The 25,079-nt window shown below is 37.7% G+C and overlaps 1 protein-coding gene across 1 annotated transcript in view; it reads right to left on the bottom strand.

The window, feature by feature from the left end:
• Positions 1-25,079, bottom strand: part of LOC102957432 (protein argonaute-3) — a 114,261-nt gene that overhangs the window by 2,343 nt on the left and 86,839 nt on the right. Inside the window, exons 13-17 of the mRNA XM_042996471.1 lie at positions 18,635-18,794; positions 17,063-17,153; positions 12,221-12,415; positions 11,747-11,881; positions 7,023-7,124 (exon numbers count right to left, since the gene is read on the bottom strand). Of these exons, the coding sequence (XP_042852405.1) occupies positions 7,023-7,124; positions 11,747-11,881; positions 12,221-12,415; positions 17,063-17,153; positions 18,635-18,794 (683 nt within the window). The remainder of the gene's footprint in view (positions 1-7,022; positions 7,125-11,746; positions 11,882-12,220; positions 12,416-17,062; positions 17,154-18,634; positions 18,795-25,079) is intronic.

The following is a 25,079-nucleotide window of genomic DNA, read 5'->3' as shown; positions in this document are numbered from 1 at the left end:
TATGTTAGATACTGCAGATTCAAAGAAAAACAAAGTCAAAGGTTTCCTTTCTTTTGGAAAACACAATTTAGTAGAGGAGTTAATGGCATCTATAATTAAAAAAAAACTAACAAAAGCTATAGTACTACTGGCACTTAGTCCTGTATGAGAATACCAAAGGAAGTAATTATAGGGCTAAGCCATGGTTCTTCACCAAGGGGAAGGGGAGAGAGGGAGATTTTGTCATTTTTGGGCAGCCAGTGTGAGAAGACGCCAGAAAGAGTCAACAGCCTTACCAAAAGCACAGGGGGAATGGCTAATAGACCTGTGTGAGCAGAGTATGGTGCACAAGGGAAAAAAGATGAAGTCTGAAAATAAAGTTTGGAATCAGATTCAATGACATGCCTCAGAATTTGGACTTCTACCTGTAGGCAGCAGGGAAAGTACTGCATGTTGGGTTTTTTGTTTTTTTTTTTAAACAAGAGAGACTTTAGTTGGGATGAGACTGAGGTTTTATTAAAGTAATAGCAATAACATGGAGCCTGGATTAGGAATAGGAAGACTGGAGCACCTGGGTGGCTCAGTTGATTAAGCATCCGACTCTAGATCAGGTCATGATCTCATGGTTCGTGAATTTTAGCCCTGCGTTGGGCTCTGTTCTGACTGCTCAGAGTCTGGAACCTGCCTTGGATTCTATGTCTCCCTCTTTCTTTGCTCCTCCCCTGTTCACGCTCTCTCCCCCTCAAAAATAAACAAACATTAAAAAAAAAAAAAAAAGAAACAGGAAGAGACTGAAAGCAAGGGGAACAGCCAGGAGGCTGCTGCATTAGTTTGAGCACATGATGATGAAGATCTGAACTAAGGAAATGGCAGTAGCAAGAGAGAAAAGGAGAAAGATGAGTTAATACTTTAACAAGTAATTTGAGCATCATTTGTTAGACACTGCATAAGATTCTGGGGATAAAATTCAAATTACCAAATCTTAGCTCCTCCAAATTATAGGCTTATAATGCATTTATATTGTACATTCACACATTCAGTATTTACTGAACACTCACTATATGCCATGTCCCGTATTGAATGCCTGGCGCATAGTAATGCATGAAGAGGAGACATGGATGTGAGCTCTGAATGATAAAGGAGGGCTTGTGAGATTGGGGGGAAGAGCATCTCAGGCACAGGGAAGAGACAGAGTAAAAACCCTAAATACATGTGATTCATTCAGTTCTATCACTGTTCTTGTCTCCATCACCATCATCTTTTGCCTGGATTATGTTAAGACTCCTAGTTGATGTCCCCTACACAACTCCTATTCCCCAGTAGAATCTGTTTTCAGTAAGAGTGAATTAAAACACACACATACACACACCATATACCTAACGATGTTCATGTCCAGTTTAAAGCCTCTTAATGGCTTTCCAATGCACTTTGACTAAAATCCAGGTGCTCACCCCTGCCTGACAAGGCCCGTATAATTCAGCCCCGGCTTGTCTCTCTAACCTACCCCCATGTTGCGGTCACAGCCTCCATTTGATTCCTTCAATGGATAACATTTTTCTACCAAAGAGCCTGTATGTGCCTCTGGCAGGAATTTTCTTCCCCCTTCTTGGCTTAACTCCCACTTATTCCTCTTGATTTTACCTTCAATGTCATTTATCAAATGTGACCTCCCAACCTAAATCAGTTCCCCACTAAAATCTCTCTTCCTAGCTTTACTTTTCTTTTATTATGCTTATCCCAATTTATAAATATGTATTTGTGAGATTACTTACTTAGTAGGTCTCCCCCCCCCCAACCTATAAAAGTAAGGGACTGTATTTATTTGTTCTCTCTGTGTACCTAGCATCAACACCTATCTTCTAGGAGGCAGACACAATAAATATCTGTTGACTGAATGAATGAGTAGTCTCTGCCTTTTGGGACTTCACAGACTAGTGTAAGGGGGAGAGAAACAGAAGCATGGTTACAATGCTGTCTAATGAATGCAGCAAAGAGGTATGCATAGGGTGCTCAGGCAGTGCAGAGGAGGGGCATTTGTCTTGGGGAAGGATATAAGAAAGGCTCTGGGAGGAGCTGATCCTCAAGATGAATCTTAAGGGATGAACAGGACTAAATTAGGGAAGGAGTAATTAAGGGAGAGACATGGTCAGGAGAGTTATGAGAACTCTGTTTAGAATGGCTGTTTAGCATGGCTGTAGTCCTGTTGTGTTTCTGTGTGTTTGTGTATGTGAAAGGGAGGAGATATAGAGAGGAGGAGAAAAAGAAAGGAAAGGAGGAAGGAAGAGTAGGAGAAAAAAAGCAAAACAGACTGAGGTGTAGCAGAAGTGAAGGGAGCAGGATGCAGATATCAGGAATTGAGTATGTATACTGTCCTAAGAAAATGAGACTTTACCTTCAATGGATATGTTAGCACTAAATAGATGAATGATAGGGTCTTATGTTTTAATTAATGAGGGAGAACAGATTAAATGGGGGCACTTAGGATCATTTTGCAATTGTACAGGAAAAGTAATAATGAGAGCTGAATCAAGCAGGGGAAGTGAGGATGAGAAGGGTCTGAGAGTGAGATGGTAAATTCTACAGGGTTGAGGGGTGGATTTGAGAAGGGTGGCAGGTGAGAGGGTGTAGTCAAAAACAACCTCAAGGTCTGGAAAAAGTTCTCTCTGTAAAGAGATTTCAAAGTCATAAATATTTATACTTAAAAATTTAAACTAAATGAAGAACAAATGGAAAGGCAAGATGAAAAGAGAAAAATGTGTATGGAAATCAAATGGTGGATGGTTTCAATGAGTGAGTGACAACAGTATTGAATGCTGCAGAGTTCAAGAAGCAGCAGTGGAAGGCTGCTATAAATTGAAGAGGATACAGCCAATTATAGTCTCTTCTGTTCTTAATATAAACATTTTACAGAAATATAAATACACAGAGGAAAGCACACGGACCATAAGTGTATAGGATGAGGAATGTTCACAAATACCCATGAAACCAGTACCCAAATCAAGAAGTTGAACATTAACTGCAACCAAGAAGTCCCTTTGTGCCCTTTTGTGGTCACCATCCTATCTACTCTGCCCTCAGTAACTGGACTTTTAACATTATAGGTGACATTAAAGATTGTATCTGCTTTTGAACTTTATAATAAATCACATCACTGGATCACAGTCATGTGCCCTTCGGGTATGACTTCCTTGGCTTGACACTGTGAAATCCATCCATATTGTTGCAGCATTCTCTTTGTTGTAGAATATTCTGTTGTATAAATATACATTATTTATTTTTCCAATCTACTGATTGTGGGCATTTGAATTGTTTGTAGTTTTTGACTATGACCAGTGCTACTCTAAGCATTAACGTACTATCTTTTGGTGAACATAGATATGCATTTTCTGTTGGCTATCTTGGAGATCCTGGGTCATAGAGTATGCATATATTTAACTTTAGTAGATAACGACAAGACAGTTTTGAAAAATGTTCATGTTAATTTATACTCACACTGGCAAAATGTAAAGTTTCAGTTGTTCTATATCCTTAATATCATTTGTCTCTTTAAATTTCAGGTGAGTGCCTTTATGCTATTGTTTTAAGAATAGTTTAGTTACAAATGGAAGAAATATACGAGAGAATAACTTGAAGGGAAATACAGGATCAAGGAACTGTAGTTTAGGATGGGGAAGTGTCAGCTAAGGGGATGAGGTCAGAAGCTTGGAAATGACTGAAGGTACAAAAAGAAGGATAACTGGTGAACTGAGACCAACTCGAGTCAGGCGAGAGCAAATTCGAACAACACTACACACTGAACCTTTCCTCCTGTGAGAAAGGGGAGAAGAAAGCAGGTGTGACTGACAGTATAGTTTCTTACTGAGGTAAAAGGAAGGGGTCATGTTCTGAGTGTCAGGGCAAGAGACCAAGGTTAGGGCCCCTTGGAAAATGGTATTAAGAGCTAACAAAAGAGGAGTTCAAGGATTGTTAAGCAATAGAGAAGATCTTTGAAGTTGTGGTGATTTATATCAGGAAATTATAATTTAGGACACTGCTGTGATTCCTCAACAGGGAGCACTTATCTTTTTAGGAGAACTCCCTGTGGAGGCTCAGAGGGGTCCCAGGCTCCCTTCAGTTAACACATTTCTAATAGTATGTCAGGTGGGTTTTTTTCCCCCCTGCTGTCCTGGAATTGCAACTAGGGTCTGAAGGAGAGGACTAAAGGTGTTAGGCACCCCACAGTCTAAAGAATTACCAATCTTTGGAGCCAGCCACCTCTCCTCAAGGGCTCACTGAGAGAAGCCAGGTTAGGACAGGTCTTACACCATCAATTCCCTGGTGCTGGCCTCTTCTCACCTAATCCCCATCCTCCCAGTAGAGGAAAAGAATGATTATGGGTTTTGTGAAAACATGGAATTGCAGTTGTGAGGAAAGGTACACTCTCTCTCATGAAAATATAATAAGAGGGACTCCAGGAGAATCCATTATAAAGATAAGAACCTGTTGGAAAGGGAGACTTTTATCTCATGCCCCAGCTGGACACTTCCCGAGCTCAGAGCCCACAGGCCCACCCTGCCATCTCCACAGGGCTGGAATGGTAAGAATTACTATAAACAGTTTTAGGAGCCTAAAGGACTGGAAGTGAGCATAAGTGCAGGAGCTCCTAAATACTAGCAGACTGGCAGCAACACGAGATGAGTTAGAGTACCTGAAGGAGGAGGAGAAAGAGGTATCTCAGAATCAGGCCATGGTCCCCTTCTCTATTCAAAGTTACCAGGACCAAAGCTCTAGCCTGATCTGGGCAGGTAAAGGGTGGAACAGAGTAGTAGCAAGCTTTGACGTGATTTGTAAATTTAAGTTTTAAAGATGAGTGTGAATTTTACCTCAAAATAAAATGCAGAAGGGAGAAAATAATACCAACAAGACCAATAAAAAGTGTTAAATGTTATGGAATTTGGCCAAAATGTTGAAGGGTCTGTTAATCAGTGATAAAGTTAAAAACAATGACACGAAAAAATAATCTCTTATACTGGTTAGAAATGATTGGGTTTTTAATTTTAGCTGGTAAAAAAACAAGACTCCAAAAACAACAACAAAACAAAACCCAAGACTCCTGTTTTTATCTCTGAGAAGTTTGAAAATTCTAATAAAGCTGAGAAGATGTGTAAAAAACCATCCTCAGTCCTTGTGAAATATTCCTGGTTATTTACTGACTAAAGTTTCAATTTAGTGTTCAAAAGGAAAACTGGTCCCTAAAATTGTTGGTTAAACACAGTATGGAAATACCTCTGCCTTTAAGATTCATAATGACCATTTGCCTATCAGTAGCATACAAAAAATCTAGAGTAAAAAATTCTGTTTAACCAGCATTTCCAGAATTCATCTGAACGAAGAATCCTTTTTTCTTTTCTATAATATTTATTGAAAAGTCACAGCAGTAGTGTTCCATGGGATACATGGACAGAAACACTCGTTTAAAAAATATGTGCTCCAATTTTACAGATTTTATCTCTGGAAGGTACTTTTAACTTTGTTTTGCTAAATGACTGTTACCACCCACAGTGGAAATGTTTGACATTGATTCACTGATGGTGAAATGGAACAGATATAAGAACACAGATAAATGAGTGGGATAATAATTTTAAAGCTGTAAGAGTGGAACAAGGGGTTAGTGTATGTGGGACATACAAGACTTTGAGATACAGCTGTTCAGCATAGCACATCTTCCTGAAATTTGTTTTAATCAATGGCAAGTAACCTAAAATAGTTTGGTGCTACATTCTGTCAGACATCCTAGGAACAGAGGTTCACTCTGTCATTGAAAAGTTCGAGAAACACTGAATTAAGCTTATGTTCAGGGCACCTGGGTAGCTTAGTTGGTTAAGGGTCAGACTTTGGCTCAGGTCATGAACTCAGTTTGTGAGTTCAAGCCCCACATCAGGCTCCATGCTTACAACTTGGAGCCAGCTTGGGACTCTTCCTCTCCCCCACTCTCTACCCTTCTCCTACTCAAGCTTGTACTCTCTCTCGAGAGTACCTAACTAACCTAACTCTCAACATACCTAACTAAATAAATAAGAGGATTCATTTAAAATAAATAAAGCTTATGTTCTACTAATAAAGCTAACAAATAATGTGATCTTATGAAAAAAGTAACACTCTTTTAATTTTTTTTTAATGTTTATTTATTTTTGAGAGAGAGAGAGAGAAAGAGAGAGAGGGAGAGGGAGACAGAGAGTGAGTGGGTGGGGGGCAGACAGAGAGGGAGACACAGAATCCAAAGCAGGCTCCAGGTTCCAAGCTGTCAGCACAGAGTCTGACAAGGGGCTCGAACCCATGAACTGTGAGATCATGACCTGAGTGAAGTCAGGCACTTAACTGACTGAGCCACCGAGGTGCCCCGGAAAGAGTAAGACTCTAAAACTATTTCACTGAAACTTAAAGCTGCAAATTGATAAACCCTTTCACATGCTCAATATCTGCCAGTAAATGCCAGAGTTCTCTATGAAGTATTATTATCAAAAAGAAGCAAATGTCAAAGGAAGAATCAAGTATTTTAAAATTTTTAAGTTTTAGGTTAAATTGAGGACCTAGTTTGGGAGATTTATTCTGTTAAACTACTTACATTCTGTCATTTTAAGAGAAATAAGCCCCTCTCCCCAAGGTAAGAAAGGGAAAGAAATTTATTTACTGAAAGTTTCATCTAATTTCATGTGGAAACAATTTAGAGTGTAGAAAACAGTGTTTCTTTCAATTAAAAAAATACACATAACAGGGCGCCTGGGTGGGTCAGTCGGTTGAGTGTCTGACTTCGGCTCAGGTCATGATCTCGCTGGGTTTGTGAGTTCGGGCCCCGCGTCGGGCTCTGTGCTGACAGCTCAGAGCCTGGAGCCTCCTTCAGATTCTGTGTCTCCTCCTCTCTCTGCCCTTCCCATGCTCGTGCTCTGTCTCTCTCTATCTCTCAATAATAAATAAACGTTAAAAAAGATTAAAAAAAAACAAAACAAAACACATAAGAATGGAAGTTCCTGAATTAGAACATTTTGCTGAAAGTGTAGGCTTACCTGTATTCCAGCATGGCTACAGAGGTAAAAATCAAACTCATATGGGTGTGTAATGTCTGTATCAACTGTTGTTCCAGCTGGGATATTGCCACTTCTTCCAACCTAGATTTGTTTGGCCAAAGTTTAAACAAACGAGACAAAGGTAAAGAATGTATCTAAGAGCACTTTTAAAAATGTATAAATATATCAGCTGATCCTGTGTTTCACTACCTTTAACTTGAAATACTACTTGAGCAGGCATTAACCGGAAACCTTATTCCAGTCCTGGTTCCTATTCTTACATAGTGCTGAAAGTGAATGCTGATAAACAACAAAGAGTTACTAGTGTCTATTGGTGCTTAGCCAGCAGGTGATCCCAATATGGGTGGAACACGTAAAATTTTTCTTAAAATTACTTTAGGGGTGTCTGGGTGGCTCAGTCAGGTAAGTCTCCAAGTCTTGGTTTCAGCTCAGGTCATGATCTCATGGTTTGGGAGTTTGAGCCCCATCAGGCTCTATACTGACCCTGTGGACCCTGCTTGGGATTCTCTCGCTTTTTTCCCCCTCCCCCAAAAGAAATAAAAATAAAAACAAATCTGCTATACATGTTCCAATTTATGGTACCTGTGAACAATAGGCACTCTTGAAGGTGTAATTTATGAAAACTAGCATTTTCCTTGGAAACACTGTATTTTTAGAGAGCAAGAATGCTGACAACATACAACAGTAATAACCATTTGTTAACTATGTGCCAGGCACTTAAAGTACATTATTTCTAATCCTAATAATCCTGCAAGTCAGGTGTTATTCCCTCCTGTTTGGGAAACCTAGGCTCAGGAATATGAAATAATTTGCTGTACAGCACACAATAAAGGGCTGAACTGGTAGTGAAATATGGAACTGATTGCAAAGGTCCTATTCCTTTTATTTCATACTAGCAGTTGTAACATCTTGTAAGGAAGCCAACACCATGCATGGCGATGGTGTGAATGTGACTGAAATGGTTCAAAATTTCTGATAAGGAAAGGCTTATTTTTTAAAGTTTATTTGTTTATTTTTGCAAGGAGCCGAGAGAGACAGATTCTGATGCAGGCTCTGGACTCTGAGCTGTCAGCACAGAGCCTGACATGGGGCTTGAACCCATAAACTGTAAGATCATGACCTGAGCTGAAGATGGACGTTCAGCCAACTGAGCTACCCAGGTGCCCCAAAAGGTTCCTAATAAAACACTTCAAAATGCATATGTATACTCACCTCTACCTCTGTATCCCTAACACATTTAAAATCATTAATTCTAAGTCTAGGTTTATACGGTTAGCAAATTAGAAACTATTTTACTGACTCAGACATTCTTTCTGCATGCGAGGGACCACTATCAGGTAGTGGCACGAGTTATATATAGCTATGTAGCTATATAGCTATGTAGCTTAGCCTTCACTAAGCACAAAACAAAGAAAACAGTTCATACTAAGCACAAAACAAAGAAAACAGTTCATAATCAACTAAATTATGTCTATTCTTAAAAAACAGTTCATAACCAACTAAATTATGCCTATTCTTAATACACTAATCAAATTAACACATATAAAAAGGTTTTCTTTACTTACAGAGACAGCAGAATGGGTTCATATCGCAGCTTCACCGGTTTCTAGTTGTTCTATTTAGGGCATGGTATTTTAACTACCTCTCATCTATTATTAGTAATAGTATTTAGAACAAAGGTGAAAGAGAAGCTGACAAATGAAGGACTAACATGACTAAACATCAGATGCTAGTAATCATTAAATCTAACTTAGGTTTTCCTAATCTTGCTTCTGAAGAAACATTTGGTTTTTCAGGCACAAAAAAAATTTACATAGAAATTTGGGGTCAAAGGCCTTTAACAACTGGAGGCCACAATAAAAAACTAACACTACTGCTATCAGAGAGGTTAACAGTGATTATAAGCATTCTGGAGCCAGAGTGCCTGATTTGAGTCCTAGCTCTACCAACAACTAGGCTTGTAAATCTTGTTCTTTAACCTCATATGCCCCAGTTTCCTTCTGTGGAAAATGATAATAATAATAAATACCTCATAGTGTTGTGATGATTAAATGAGTTAAATTTATAACAAATACCTATAACAAATACCTATAACAAATACCTAGTCTGCTATGATTATTTCTTTTTCTCTATTATTTTTCTTTTTTCTTTTCCTCTATTATTACCACAATCACCACCACTCTACAACTAGCCAACCTTTATTGTGTGCTTAGCATGTATGTGCCAAGCACTGTTTTAGGTATATTACATATTTTTATTTATTTAATCCTTTTAACAACCCAAATAAGGAAGAAATTAATATTCACCCAAACCTTGCTGGGATGGAAACAGGCACAGAGACGTTAAGTTACTTGCCCAAAGTTACATGGAGAGTGTAACCAAAGACAAAATATATACCAAACCCAGCATACACTTCTCAGTCTTTTCTGTTGAACCCTTTCCCCAAGAAGACACTAACACTTGCAATTCTCAAATTTCTCTGCTCCACAGTTTGAAGGATGGGAATAGAGCAATGGAAATGACAGCAAGCCTGTTACTTGCCTATGCTTCATGCAGACAAGAATACAGATTTCCCTAGGTATTTACACCTCCTCCTCTTTCTAATTATAAAAATACATAGTCATACTACAAAACATAAAAATGAATTCTGTGAGGGGGTGTCTGGCTGGCTTAGTTGGTAGAGCATGAAATTCTTAATCTCGGGGTAGTGAGTTCAAGACCTACATTGGGTATAGAAATTACTTAAAAATAAAATCTTGCGGTGCCTCAGTGGTTCAGTCATTAAGTGTCCTATTCTTGATTTCAGCTCAGGTCATGATCTTGTGCTTCTTGAAATCGAGCCCTGCATTAAGCTCTGCAGAGCCTGCTTGGGATTCTCTCTCTCCCTCTCTCCCCGCTCCTTCACCGCTTGCACGTGTGTGTTCTCTCTCTAAATATATAAATAAACATTAAAAAAAAAAAAAAAGAGGGGTGCCTGGGTGGCTCAGTCAATTGGGCGGCCGACTACAGCTCAGGTCATGATCCCACGGTCTTTGAGTTCCAGCTCCGCATCGGGCTCTTTGTTGACAGCTCAGAGCCTGGAGCCTGCTTCTGATTTCTGTGTCTCCCTCTCTCTCTGCCCCTTCCCTGCTTGCTGTCTCTTTCTCTCAAAAATAATAAACATCAAAAGAACAAAAAAAACAAAAAAAACAAAAAAAAAAGAGAGACATTCTGGGGTGCCTGGGAAACTCAGTCGGTTAAGTGTCTGACTCTTGGTTTCGGCTCAAGTCACGATCTCCCGGTTTGTGAGATTGAGCCCCTGTCTAGCTCCATGCTGACAGTGCAGAGCCTGCTTGGGATTCTCTCTCTCTCTCTCTCTCTCTCTCTCTCTCTCTCTCTGCTCCTCCCCAGTAGTGCAAGTAGTGCACGCTCTCTCTCTCTCTCAAAATAAATAAACATTAAAAAAAAAATAGACATTAAAAAAATAAAATCTCAAAAAAACTTCTGTGAATTTTAAAGGAAGCATTATTTAAAAGTTGGTTTACATGAATTTCCACTAATCACTCTAGAAAGTCCCTAGGTGTTTTTTTAAAAATATCTATCTATCTATCTATCTATCTATCTATCTATCTACCTACCTACCTACCTACCTATCTATCTATCTATCTATCTATCTATCTATCTATCTATCTATCTATCTAGTTTGAGCACGCACAAGCAGGGGAGGGGCAGAGAGGGAGAGACAGAATTCAAAGCAGGCTCCAGGCTCCGAGCTGTCAGCACAGAGCCCCATCCCGATGTGGGGCTCAAATCCACGAACCGTGATCTCCTGAGCCGAAGTTGATGCTTAACCAACTGAGCCACCCAGGTGCCCCAAGTCCCTAGCTTTTAAAAAAACAAATTCTTACAAGATTATTTTAAAAAATGAATGTACCTTATTCCCTCTGAACATTTAAGACACATAGGAATAGAAAGAACAAGTTTAAAACTATGAGCTTCAGGACACTTGGATGGCTCAGTCAGTTAAGAGTCTGACTCTTGATTTTGGCTCAAGTCATGACCTCTGGTCATTGAGATTCAGCCCTGCTTAAGATTCTCTCTCTCCCTCTTTTTCTGCCCCTCCCCTGCTCTCTCTCTCTCAAAAAAAAGTAATAATAAATAAAATTTAAAAAATGCTTCTCCCAGGGGCGCCTGGGTGGCTCAGTTGATTAAGCATCCGATTTTGGCTCAGGTCATGATCTCATGGTCCATGAGTTCAAGCCCTGTGTCAGGCTCTGTGCTGACAGCTCAGAGCCTGGAGTCTGCTTCAGATTCTGTGTCTCCCCTCTCTCTGCCCCTCCCTAGCTCATGCTGTCTCTTGGTCTCTCTCTCAAAAAATAAATAAATAAAAAATTAAAAATTAAAAAAAAAAAAAAAAAAAAAAGATTCTCCTATCCTTAAAAACAAAACAAAACAAAACAAAGAATTTCTTCACAATAACAAAAAGCATTAACAGGATTTTGAATACCTGGAGAATAGAACTTGGTTAACAGAAATTCTAGAAAATTAAAAGCAACAACCTATTTGGATACTTTTATACTCATAATCTGCTAAGTTGAAATCTGCTAGTATATATTGGGACCTCTGCTTGGCAGAGAGCCTCTGTTAAGTGTTCTATGAGCTCCGTTAAGAGCTATCTGAGGTAAGTTTGTCTTATTATAGCATTACAACAGATGTAAAATTACCCTTTCTGTCCTATCAGCACAAAACAATCGAGTGTGATGTCTCTTCTGAACTACAATGTAGGTTATTCCAGGTTGATAGTCTTTTTCCAAACTGATGCAGGCTTCTCGAATTGCTAGTAGTTCATAATATAATACCTAGAGGAGATGAAATGGAAACATTTGATATAGTCAGTTGTTCTCTTATATATGCTTCAAACTAAGATCATAATTTAGTTTCAGGACTTCTTAATCTTATCACCTTACAGTTAAATACACTTCTTTATTCCATTTAAACTATTATCAGAGAATGATGTTAGCAATCAAGGCTTACACATCCATAGTAAGCTTTTTAGAAGGGAAAATCTAAGGAACCATCAGATTTTGACTTTTGAGAATTTTCAACCTAATTAAGGCTTCTAACTTTAGAACTAGGTACCATATTATAAACACAGTATCTGGTTTAACCACAGAATGATGAGATCCCAGGCAACCAACCTGCCTAAACTGTCCCTCTGAAACACCATCCCGATAAAAGATGATACGAGTAGGTTTGAACCGAGTTGACTTATAAAATTGAATGAGAAGTTCTCGAACCATGGAAGCCAAGTCCTGGATGATCTCCTGTCGGGGTCTCTGAACTCTTACTGTGGCACAGTATCTGCTTGGGTGGGCATCCATACTACCTACAACCTAGGTTGGAAAAAGGAAAGAAAAATAGAAATTAAGACAATCAAAACTCCATGATTATGAGTTTTACAATAAAAAAAACTGAAAATAAGCACATGGATTTCATTTAAATTTGTAGTTTACTATAACATTATTACTGTTCATTTTCAAAGTAATAAAAAATTGATAATTCCCAGTGAAGAAGAGAATAAAAGATCCAGTATAGGGTCAAAAACTATTTTCTGGGGTACTTGGCTGGCTCAGTTGGTAGAATGTATATGACTCTTGATCTCAAGGTTGTGAGTTTGAACCCCACATTGGGTACAGAGATTACTTAAAAATAAAATCTTCAAAAACAAAACTATTTTCCTATGAGTAGGTTGAACTTTATATTAAAAAAAAAAATCAGGGCGCTCAGTTGGTTGAGCGTCCAACTTCGGCTAGGGTCATGATCTCAAGATTCATGAGTTTGAGCTCCGTATCACGCTGTGTGCTAACAGCTCAGAAACTGGAGTCTGCTTCAGATTCTGTGTCCCTCTCTTGTTCTGCCCCTCCCTCACTCATGCTCTGTCTCTGTCTCTCTCTGAAGAATAAAATATTAAAAAATTAAAAAAATATGTTTTTAGTTTTATTTATTAAAATTTTTTTAATGTTTGTTTATTTTTGAAGGAGAGAGAGACAGAGTGTCGGGGATGGGGGTGGGGCAGAAGGGAGGGAGACACAGAATCCGAAGCAGGCTCCAGGCTCTGAGCTGTCAGCACAGAGCCTGATGCGGGGCTCGAACTCACAAACTGTGAGATCATGACCCGAGCTGAAGTCGGTCGCTCAACTGACTGAGCCACCCAGGCGCCCCTGTTTTTAGTTTTAAACTCTACACCCAAAGCGGGGCTCAAACTCACGACACTGAGGTCAAGATTAGCATGCTCAGGGGCCCTGGGTGGCTCAGTCAGTTAAGTGTCCAACTTTGGCTCAGGTCATGATCTTGCAGTTCATGAGTTTGAGCCCCACATCTGGCTCCTCACTGACAGTGTGGAGCCTGCTTGGGATTCTCTCCCTCTACCCTCCTCCCTTTCACTCCCCCATTTGCCCATGCGAACGCACTCTCTCTTTCAAAATAAATAAATAAACTTAAAAAAGAAAAAAAAGAGGCACATGCTCTACTGACTGAGCCAACCATGCACCCCTGCACTTTACATTTAACAAGATTCTAATTTATAGATGTTGTTGGTATATATAAAGATTAGTAAGGAAAGAGAGACAAAAAGACATTCTTAAAGAGAAGAAGAGAAAGGAGATAAGTAATAAAGAAGCCCCATTCAAACGCTTCATTTTTCTTTATATCTTTTACTCACAGACCTACTGAAGCATAATCTCTGGAACTCAAATATTTAAAAAAAAATGTTTATTTTGAGAGAAAGCATGCATGAGCGGGGGAGGGGTGCGGGGGGGAAGAGGGAGAGAGAGAGAGAGAGAAAGAAAGAGAGAGAATTATAAGCAGGCTCCGTGCTGCTAGCGCAGGGCTCAAACCCGTGAATCATGAGATCATGACCTAAGCCAAAATCAAGAGTCAGACGCTTAACTGACTGAGCCACCCAGGTGCCCCTGGAACCCAAATATTTTTTAAATGTCTACACATCATTCTTTTTAAAAAAAAAATTTTTTTTTTAAACGTTTATTTATTTTTGGGACAGAGACAGACAGAGCATGAACAGGGGAGGGGCAGAGAGAGAGGGAGACACAGAATCGGAAGCAGGCTCCAGGCTCTGAGCCATCAGCCCAGAGCCCGACGTGGGGCTCGAACTCACGGACCGCGAGATCGTGACCCGAGCTGAAGTCAGACGCTCAACCGACTAAGCCACCCAGGCGCCCCATGTCTACACATCATTCTAATCAGAGCTGAGTCTGAGACCCAGCTGGTCACTCTGCCTCCAGCTTCTCTTTCTTCCAGTGTAGGATCTATATCAAAGCCATATTTCAAAAATGGAACTCTGTAACCCCATGTTCACTGTACATGTAGTCAAGATGTGGAAACAACGTAAGTGTCCATAAATGGATGAAAGCATTAAAAAATGTAGCATATATAAACAATGGAATATTACATTACTCAGCCATAAATAAATAAGGATGAAATCTTGCCATTTGTGCAAATATGGGTGAACTTTGAAGACATTATACAAATCAAAAAAGTCAGAGAGAGAAAGTCAAATACCACATGATCTCACTTCTATGTGGAGTAAAGCAAAACATAACAAAATAAAACAAAAGCAACCAAGCTCATAGATGCAGTGACTGGATTGTTAGTTGCCGGAGGCAGGGGGTGGGTGATGGATGAAATGGGGAAGGGGGTTCAAAGATACAAATTTCTAGTTATAAAATAAATTCTATCATTGAGAGGTACTGTATAGCATGCAGTATGATGATGACTATCATTAATAACACTGTATTGAATATTTGAAAGTTGTTAAGAGAGTAAATCTGAAAAGTTCTCATTACAAGAAAAAAATTTTGTAACTATGTATGGTGACAGATGTTAATTAGACTTACTGTACACATCTTTTTACAATATATACATATATCAAATCATTACGTTGCAATTATGGGTCAATTATACTTCAATTAAAAATAATAAAAAAATAGTACTTCAAAAGAGCGCCTAACTTCCTGTCAGTAATTTAATGCCTTATTACTTGAAACCAAAATATGGAAAATTCTTATGTTTCTCTTCTGTGTTAGGTCAGACTAGAAAATAATCAAGAGTTTTTAAAGAAATGAACTAGAACTTGTCTACTATGTACACAGGATTTTATCTACTTTATCATCTATAGGTTAAAAAAAAAAGAACTCTAGCCATTTCGTTCCTCTTAATGGTATCTCATTACTAACAAGTAAATCTATACCCCTTTGTGTATGGCACAAAAAGCCACACAAAAGCTTACTAGCCTCACATCTGCTATACTGCATTCCAATTTCCTACATTGCTCAACGTTCTCAACACACCAGGTTTTTGTGATCTAAATTTTAATTTATACTGCTATTAAAGTAGTATCTATTATACTATGTGGCATTTATTACTTACATTTGTTTTTCACACTGGTCTTTAAGTTCTTGGGAATAGAAGCCATATAGCAAAAAGAATTAATTAATAAATTCTATTTATAAGACCTCTGATAATAATAAAAGAAAATGGATATTTGGCAGAAATGGATTTAGTAGAAAAGGACAATGACTACCCAGAAGTCCAAAATTTAAGCTAGGCTTAAATTTTCTTGGAAAATGACCCCAAGATAGCAAATTCAAAGTAAGTCTTTTGAATTTTTTTTGAAAAAATAATTTCATCTTCTATAAGAGCATTTTTATGAATATCGGAAGTGGCTCAATACTACCTCTAGGACATCTGAAATGACAATTCATGCGTAACTATAAGAATAAAAAGCAATACAATTTACTAACAGATAAAAGCAAATTTCCTTCACTAATAAAAATAGCTTTGGAATCTTAAGTAAGAATTTTAACATTACTATCATTTACATGGACAAATAAAATGTACCAGGTTGTTGTAACTTAAGATTTATGTAAAGTTTATTATAAAGGTAACAGAAAACATATGTAAAACATTTTACAGTTTAATTTGTGAAATTTATCAAGTATGGATAAAATATGTTGACATTTTCAAAATGTTGGTATTTGTTAAAAATCAAGGAATTTCAAGGTGGGTAAAATATTATCTGGCTTTCTGAAGTTTATAAGAACTACACTTAAAAGAACTGACGAAACTTTACAAACACAGAGGTGGGCAGAGACATAAAAGGCAAATGTTGGGTGTCTGGGTGGCTCAGTCAGTTAAGCGACCGACTTCAGCTCAGGTCACGATCTTGCGGTCCGTGAGTTCGAGCCCCATGTTGGGTTCTGTGCTGACCACTCAGACCCTGGAGCCTGCTTCAGATTCTGTGTCTCCCTCTCTTTATGTCCCTCCCCTTCTGGTGCGCTCTCAAAAATAAATAAACATTAAAAAAAAAAAAGGCAAATGTTAAAAGTAGGAACGGTAGTATTAAAACAGAATTCAGGTGCAAACTATTAGGCTGGACAAAGGTAGAAGAATTTTACATTGAAAAAATGCAAAGACACTACTGAAATACATAAACTCTTTAAATAAAAACTAACTGAAAAGATATAATCAATAGAGAGGTCAAATAGGTAAATTAAAGTAGGAAACAAAAGACTTGAGTAATACAACTAATAAGCTTGATTTAATAAATATATGTAACTTGTAGCCCCCAAACCAGAGAATAACCTTTTTTTTTTTTTAATTTTAAAATGTTTATTCATTTTTTGAGAGAGAGGCAGAGAGTAAGCAGGGGAAGGGCAGAGAGAGGGAGAATTTGAAGCAGGCTCCAGGCTCTGAGCTGTTGGCAGAGCCCAATGTGAGGCTCAAACTCACAAACTGCAAGATCATGACCTGAGCCGAAGTCGGAAGATTAACTGTGCTACCCAGGTGCCCCAAGGGAATGATCATCCTTTAAAAAAAAATCCAAAGACTATTTGAAAATTGGTTCTAGATATATATATTTATAAAAATTGGTTTCAAAGAAAAAATGTCATTAAAATTCAAAAAGCTGAAACCAAAATGTTGATCCTTTAAACTTTAGACAAGATAAACCTAATAACACTCACAGCAGCAATAGAAGGCTTCTTCCCATCACCAGCTGGTGGATGAGTGACATCTGCTCCCAAAAAGATCACGGGTTGCTGGAACACAGAAGGTCTTAAACACATTTTTTAAAAGAGTTAGATAATTCATTTTTTCATAATGCATTTATCTGTTCATACTACTGCCACACAAATACAAGTTGCTGACACAGCACAGAGGAGGTCTTACACAGACAGCTTCAAAGGCCTGAATTACTGTTTTATTCTCTTCATTCATGAATCCCTGACTCAATGAAGTAAAAGCTATCACAATAGGTCTATCCAATGTCCTATTCAGAGCAATTTTCTGCCTTAAGCATTGGTGCTGGTGGTTGCAAAGGGCAGGCATTCTTCATAAGAGGCATAAAATGATAAACTGCCTCATATTAATCCCAGTTTGTATCAATCTTTCTGTAATCTATTTACATTTAAACTATGTAATCTCTCAAGGAGAAAAAGAATCATTAACCTTTTCACTGAAAAGGATTACAGGAATCTACTACTCCCCTTCCTGTGGCCAAAAGTATAAATACTTAACAGTCATAAAGTAGTTGGTCAGTCATTTTATTTAAAAAACTATATCCTTTATGGGGTGCCTGGGTGGCTCAGTCAGTTAAGCATCTAATTCCTTATCTCGGCTCAGGTCATGATCTCATGGTTCATGAGACAGAGCCCCTCATAACACTCTGTGCTGACAGTGCGGAGCCTGCTTGGAATTCTCCCTCTCTCTCCTGCTTGTGTTCTCTCTCAAAAAAGATAAACATTAAAGAAAACCAACAATTATGTCCTTTAAGATTCAAATGATTGTCTCTTAGTTGGTGCACTTGATAGAATTCTATACCCATCTCATTTATGATTCTCATCTATTTAACAGACAGCATGAAAAAACAGAAAACAAAAAGGGCTTTTGTGCCAAACACACATGGGTCTATCCTTATTCTAATGCTTATCTGTGGTGCATTCTAGTCAAGATATTTTTTTAAAGCCTCAGTTGTTTCAACTATTAAAAGGAAACCTGTTGTTCAATTCTCAGTCTCTTGCCCAGCACCTGTTTCTAGGTCATTATGTCATTCTTCCTAAGAGCTCTTAGACATGATAACAATTTGACAGTAACATCTGTTGTCCCACTGAAGGTAGCAGAGGTTGACAAGGCTCACTTAAATGATTCACTTAACTGACATGCCCCACCCAAGACCCTCAATTCTTCCCTTACTTTCTAGGTTGAGTGAGCAGCCTCATAATACCAGATTAAAGAGGACTATCAAATAACGAGAAAATTCTTCAAGTCGAGCTCTCCAGTGAGAAATACGTAAAGTTCTCAAATACTTTCTAACTGGGCAAGAGGTTATTTGTATATACTAAATAAAAATGGAGTTGAAAGGGGATTTTTCACAAGGGAATCTCTTAATCTTGCCTTAAATTTTTTTGCTAAAATGTCTACTTATCTCCCATGGCAGGAATCATCAAAAATATCTCTTACACTGATTTTAGATATAGTGATATATAGAAAAATTAAGATGAAAAGTAATTAACATTTAATTGATTAGCTTATCTTACCTTTGATGAGGTACAAGAATATTATTGATCCCTCCGAGTTTAACATTTATCTTTAGGCACAAGTTTGAGAGAGTTTGAGGGGATGTTTTTATTACATTCTTGACTTGGACACACTGCGTAGCCATACCCAAAAGTGTATCTCCTACACGTTTCACTTCCGCTATGGAACAAATACAAATACCTCCAGTTAGAAAAAAGGTCAAGCTTCACTGAAAACTAAGCTATACATCACTGGATTACAGGACTCTAAAAATTATAACAATACTAAAACAATGCTGTTATAATTTAAAGTATACTGCCTTGAAGATTAGCTTAAATAGTTAGTGATAATTTTCCCATTTGTTTTCTTCTTTATGTAAGAAAGTATATTTTTGTCATCATAAAAATAATATAACCATAATAACTGAAAATCCAGAAAGAAAAATATCACACATAATCCCTTGTTAGCATTTTATTGTACTTTCTTCCAGTGATTTTCTCATTTATATTATTTTAATGCAGTTATACTTATAGTATAGTTACAGCATTCAATCTTATTTTGCAACTTTTAACTTAAAATTAGTCTTTACAGTGTATGGGGCATCTTGGCGGCTTAGTTGGTTAATTAAGTGTATGACTCTTGGTCTTGGCTCAGGTTATGATCTCACGGTTCGTGAGTTCGAGCCTTGAGTCAGGCTCTGTGCTGCCAGAGCCCACTTAGGACTCTCTCTGTCTCTCTTTTTGTACCTGCCCCCCCCCCCCCAACTCTCCCATGTATGCTCCTTCTCTCAAAATAAATAAACATTAAAAAAAATAAAATAAAAAGTCTTTACAATGTAAAGAATAAAAGGTCCCTGTAACTTTCCTTCTCTTTGCCATTATGACAACCATAAAGAGTTCAGTATACATACCTTCTTTTTTATAAAACACATGGAAAACTTTTCTTTTTAATGTTTATTTTGAGAGAGAGAGAGAGAGAGAGAGAAAGAGAGCAGGGCAGAGACAGAGAAGGAGAGAGAATCCAAAGAGGGCCCTGAGCTGTCAGCACAGATCCCGATGCAAGGCTAGAAATCACCAACCGTGAGATCATGACCAGAGCTGAAATCAAGGGCCAGATGCTTAACCAACTGAGCCACTCAGGTGCCCCACACATGGAAATAAATAAATAAATAAATAAATAAATAAATAAATTTATTTTAAAAGCAAACCTGCATTCTATTTTGCAAACTGGCATTTTCATTTAATAATGTAGTATATTCTGAATCTTAATATATAAATTGCTATTATTTCTAATAATAACAGTCTGTTTTTAAATGTCATAAAGAATCTAACCAGTCATACACAGATATGTTTATAGCTTGTTCCAGGTTCTCATTATTTCAAACAAAGCTACACAAATAATATCCCTGTACATTTATTTTTGTTTGGTTATGTAACTACAGCTTCAGGATACATTTCTTTTTTTTTTTTTTTATTTTTTTATTTTTTATTTATTTTTGGGACAGAGAGAGACAGAGCATGAACGGGGGAGGGGCAGAGAGAGAGGGAGACACAGAATCGGAAACAGGCTCCAGGCTCCGAGCCATCAGCCCAGAGCCTGACGTGGGGCTCGAACTCACGGACCGCGAGATCGTGACCTGGCTGAAGTCGGATGCTTAACCGACTGCGCCACCCAGGCGCCCCTCAGGATACATTTCTACAAATAGAATTGAGGGGTCAGAGGTATATATATTTAACATTTTTGTAGATACTGATAAATTGCTCTCCAAAAAGGTTTATTCATTCACTCAACAAATATTTAATGTGCACTTAATACATGTTAGTACTGTGTGAGGCTCTAAATACACAATGTCTTTGAAGATGTACAAACGGCTAATAGTCACATTAAAAGATGCTCCACATCACTAATTATTAGGGAAATGCAAATCAAAACCACAACACGATACCACTTCATACCCATTAGGATGGTTATTACCAAAAAGGAAAAAAAAAAAAAAAGAAAAGAAAATGACAAGTATTGCTGGGATGTGGAAAAACTGGAACCCTTGTGCGTTACTGGTAGGAATGCAAAATGGTGCAGCTGCTATAAAAGAAGCAAATACAGTAGACTTGAACAGCATCATTAAATAACTGCAGTTAAAAGACATTTATAAAATACTTCACTTAATAACAGCAAGAATATACATTCTTCTCAAACTTACACAACATTCAGTAAGACAGACCTCATTCTGGTCCAAAAACATAACTTAGCAAATTTAAAAGAACAGAAATCATACTAAATATGGTCTCAGACCACAGCCAAATTAAACTAGAAATCAGTAACAGAAAGATAGCTGGGGAATCCCAAAATATGTGTATATTACATTAAAAGTATACAGACTAGAAAGGAAGAAATAAAACTGCTCACAGGATATATGACTGTCTTGGTAGAAAATCCCAAAGAATGAAAGAAACTCCTCCTGGAACTAATAAGTGACTATAGTAGGGTTGCATGATACAAAGTAAATATACAAAAGTCACCTGCTTTCCTAAATGCCAAAAATGAACAACTGAAATTGAAAATGAAAAACACAATTACCATTCACATTAGTATCAAAAGAAAAAAAAAAGATACACTTGGGTATAAATCTAACAAAATGTGTACAGGATCTATACAAAATTGTAAAATTCTGATAAAAAGTCAAAGAAGCTCTAAACAGAGAGACAGTACGTCTTCAAGGATGGGAATACTTAACATTCTTAAGATGTCGATTCTTTCCAGCCTGATTAATAGACTCAATGTAATCCTAATAAAAATCTCAGCAAATTATTTTGTGGATATTCCAAACAGATTCTAAAGGTTATACAGAGAGGCAAAAGATTTAGAATAGCTAACACAATAGTGAAGAAGAACAAAGTCAGAGAACTGACACTACCTGACATTAAGACTTACATTAGTATCAAGACTGTGATGTTAGCAAATAAACAGACATATAGACCAATGGAACAAAATAAAAAGCCCAGAAATAGACACACAAATATAGTTAATCAATCTTTGACAAAGTAGCAAAGGCAACTTAATGGAGAAAGATAGTCCTTCCAACAAATAGAACTGGAAGAACTGGATAGTGACATGCAAAAAATTGAATCTAGTAACAGACAGTACATCTTTCACGGAAATTAACTCAAAATGAGTTATAAACCTATATATATAAAAAAAAACTATAAAACTACTAGAAAGTAACATAGAAGAAATCTCATGTGACCCTGGGCTTGGTAACAAGGTTCTAATTTTTTTTTTGTTTTTACCTTTTTATTTATTTTTGAGAGAGACAGAGACAGAATGCGAGTGGGTTGGGGCAGAGAGAGAGACACACACACACACACACACAGAATCTGAAGCAGGCTCCAGGCTCTGAGCTGTCAGCACAAAGCCCGACATGGAGCTTGTATTCATGAGCTATGAGATCATGACCTGAGCTGAAGTCAGACGCTCAACCATCTGAGCCACCCAGGTGGCCCTGCAACAAGCTCTAATTATAACCCCGAAAACATGATCTGTGAAAGAAAAATTAATGAGTTGGACTTTATTAACATTAGAGACTTTTAGTCTTTATTAACATTAGAAACTCTTTTTTTAAATGTTTATTTTTGAGACAGAGAGAGCGTGAGTGCGAGCAGGAGCAGGGAAAGGGCAGAGAGGGGGAGACAGAGGATCTGAGATGGGCTCCATGTTGACAGCCCGATGTGGGGCTTGAACTCATGAACTGTGAGATCATGACTGGAGCCGAAGTTAGACCCTTAATCAACAGAGCCACCCAGGCACCCCTAGAAACTGTTAAGAGGATGAAAAGACAGGCCAGACTGGAAGAAAGTAAATGCAAAATACATATATGATAAAGAACTTGAAACCAAAATATACAAGAACTCTTAGAACTGAAAAATAAGAAAACAACTTAAAAGTGGGTGAAAGGCTGGAATAGACATGTCACTAAAGAAGATATACAGATGCTCAACGTCACTCTTCATCAGGGAAATCAAAACCACAAATCAAAACCACACTGAGATACCACCTCATGCCAAGTCAGAGTGGCTAAAATGAACAAATCAGGAGACTATAGATGCTGGCAAGGATGTGGAGAAATGGGAACCCTCTTGCACTGTTCGTGGGAATGCAAACTGATGCAGCCACTTTGGAAAACAGTGTGGAGGTTCCTCAAAAAATTAAAAATAGATCTACCCTATGATCCAGCAATAGCACTGCTAGGAATTTACTCAAGGGATACAGGAGTACTGATGCATAGGGGCACTTGTACCCCAATGTTTATAGCAGCACTTTCAACAATAGCCAAATTACGGAAAGAGCCTAAAGGTCCATCAACTGATGAATGGATAAAGAAATTGTGGTTTATATACACAATGGAATACTATGTGGCAATGAGAAAGAATGAAATATGGCTTTTTGTAGGAAGGTGGATGGAACTGGAGAGTGTTATGCTAAGTGAAATGAGTCATACAGAGACAGATACCATATGTTTTCACTCTTACGTGGATCCTGAGAAACTTAACAGAAGACCATGGGGGAGGGGAAGGAAAAAAAAAGTTAGGGAGGGATCCAAACCATAAGAGACTCTTAAAAACTGAGAATAAACTGAGGGTTGATGGGAGGTGGGAGGGAGGGGGAAGTGGGTGATGGGCATTGAGGAGGGCACCTGTTGGGATGAGCACTGGGTGTTGTATGGAAACAAATTAGACAATAAATTCATATTAAAAAAAAAGAAGAAGATATGTAGATGGCAAGTAAGCACGTGAAAAGATTCTCAACATTATGTGTCACTAAGGAATTGAAAATTAAAACAACAGTAAGATACACTACAAATTAGAATGGCTAAAATATTAAAAAATTGACAATACTAAATACTGAAGAGGATTTAGTACACAGTAGGAACTTTTATTCGTTGCTGTGGGAATACAAAATGGTACAGCCATTTTTAAAAAGTTTATTCAGGGGTGCCTGGGTGGCTCAGTCGGTTAAGCGTCCGACTTCAGCTCAGGTCATGATCTCACGGTCCGTGAGTTCGAGCCCCGCGTCGGGCTCTGTGCTGACAGCTCAGAGCCTGGAGCCTGCTTCCGATTCTGTGTCTCCCTCTCTCTCTGACCCTCCCCCATTCATGCTCTGTCTCTGTCTCAAAAATAAATAAACATTAAAAAAAAAATTAAAAAAAAAAAAAAGAAAAAAAAAGTTTATTCATTTACTTGTTTAAGCAGTCTCTACAGTCAATGTTGGTCTCAAACTCATGACCCAAAGATCAAAAGTCTCATGCTCTTCTGACTGAGCCAGCCAGTGCCCGAGTATAGACATTTTGGCAGTCTCACCAAAAGATAAAGCAATTGTGTTCCTATTTACCCAAGTCAGTTGGAAACTTATTTATGTCTATCCAAAAACCTGCACGTGAATGTTTACAGCAGCAATCATAATTGCCAAAAAACTGGAAGCAATGAAAACATCCTTCTTGATTACGAGGTAAAAACAGGTTAAATGGATAACAAACTAATACATCTATACAATGGAATATTTTTCAGCAGTAAAAAGAAATGACTTATCAAGCTACAAAAAGACATGAAGGAACCTTAAATGCATACTGCTAAGTGAAAGAAGCCAATTAGAAAGGGTACATACTGTAGGAGTCCAACTATACAACATCTTAGAAAAGGCAAAACTATAGAAACAAAAGGGCCAGTGGATGTCAAGGTTTTGAGGAGAGACAGGGAGGGATGAACAGGTGGAGTACAGGGGATTTTTAGAGCCATGAAACTATTTTTTACGATACTGTATATATATATGATGTTTTACATTTATCAAAACCCACAGGCCTGTCCAACACAAAAAGTGAACTTTAATGTAAGTTTTTACATTAATTAAGATTTATAAATTTTATTTATTTATTTATAAATCAATTAATAATGATTTATCAGTATTGGTTCATTAAATGTACCACACCAATACAAGATGTTAATAACAGGGAAAACTTTGCAGAGGAAGGGGTAAATATATAGGAACTCTCTACACTATCTGCTTAATTTTTCTGTATATCTAAAATTAAAAAAAATCTATTAATTAAAAAATTGCACTAGAAGAAATGTAGAGAATGGACTGAAAAGGAACTACAGGGAATGCAGGCAAGAATGTTAGCTAGGAGGCTATGGTAATACCAACTTTCTCTCCCATGAACAGTGTATGAGAGTCAATATTTATTTTTATTTTTGCCAGAAATGGGTATTATGATTATTAGTAAAAAATTACTTATTCAAGTTCATATTTTCTTAATGACTAATGAGGCTGAGCATCTTTTCATCAGATAACTGACCATTTGTTTCATTTGTTTTTCTGTTTTATGTCCTTTGTCTATTTTTCAGTTGAGTTGTTTGTCCTTTCCTTATTGATTTACAAATTCTTTGAGTTCAAGCTTCTGTATTTTATCAGTTT

This window comes from Panthera tigris, chromosome C1 (genome assembly GCF_018350195.1).
Source record: "Panthera tigris isolate Pti1 chromosome C1, P.tigris_Pti1_mat1.1, whole genome shotgun sequence".
NCBI classification, from domain to species: Eukaryota; Metazoa; Chordata; class Mammalia; order Carnivora; family Felidae; genus Panthera; species Panthera tigris.
The sequence above is the reverse complement of the archived record's forward strand: the minus strand, read 5'-3'. Positions and strand labels throughout refer to the sequence as shown.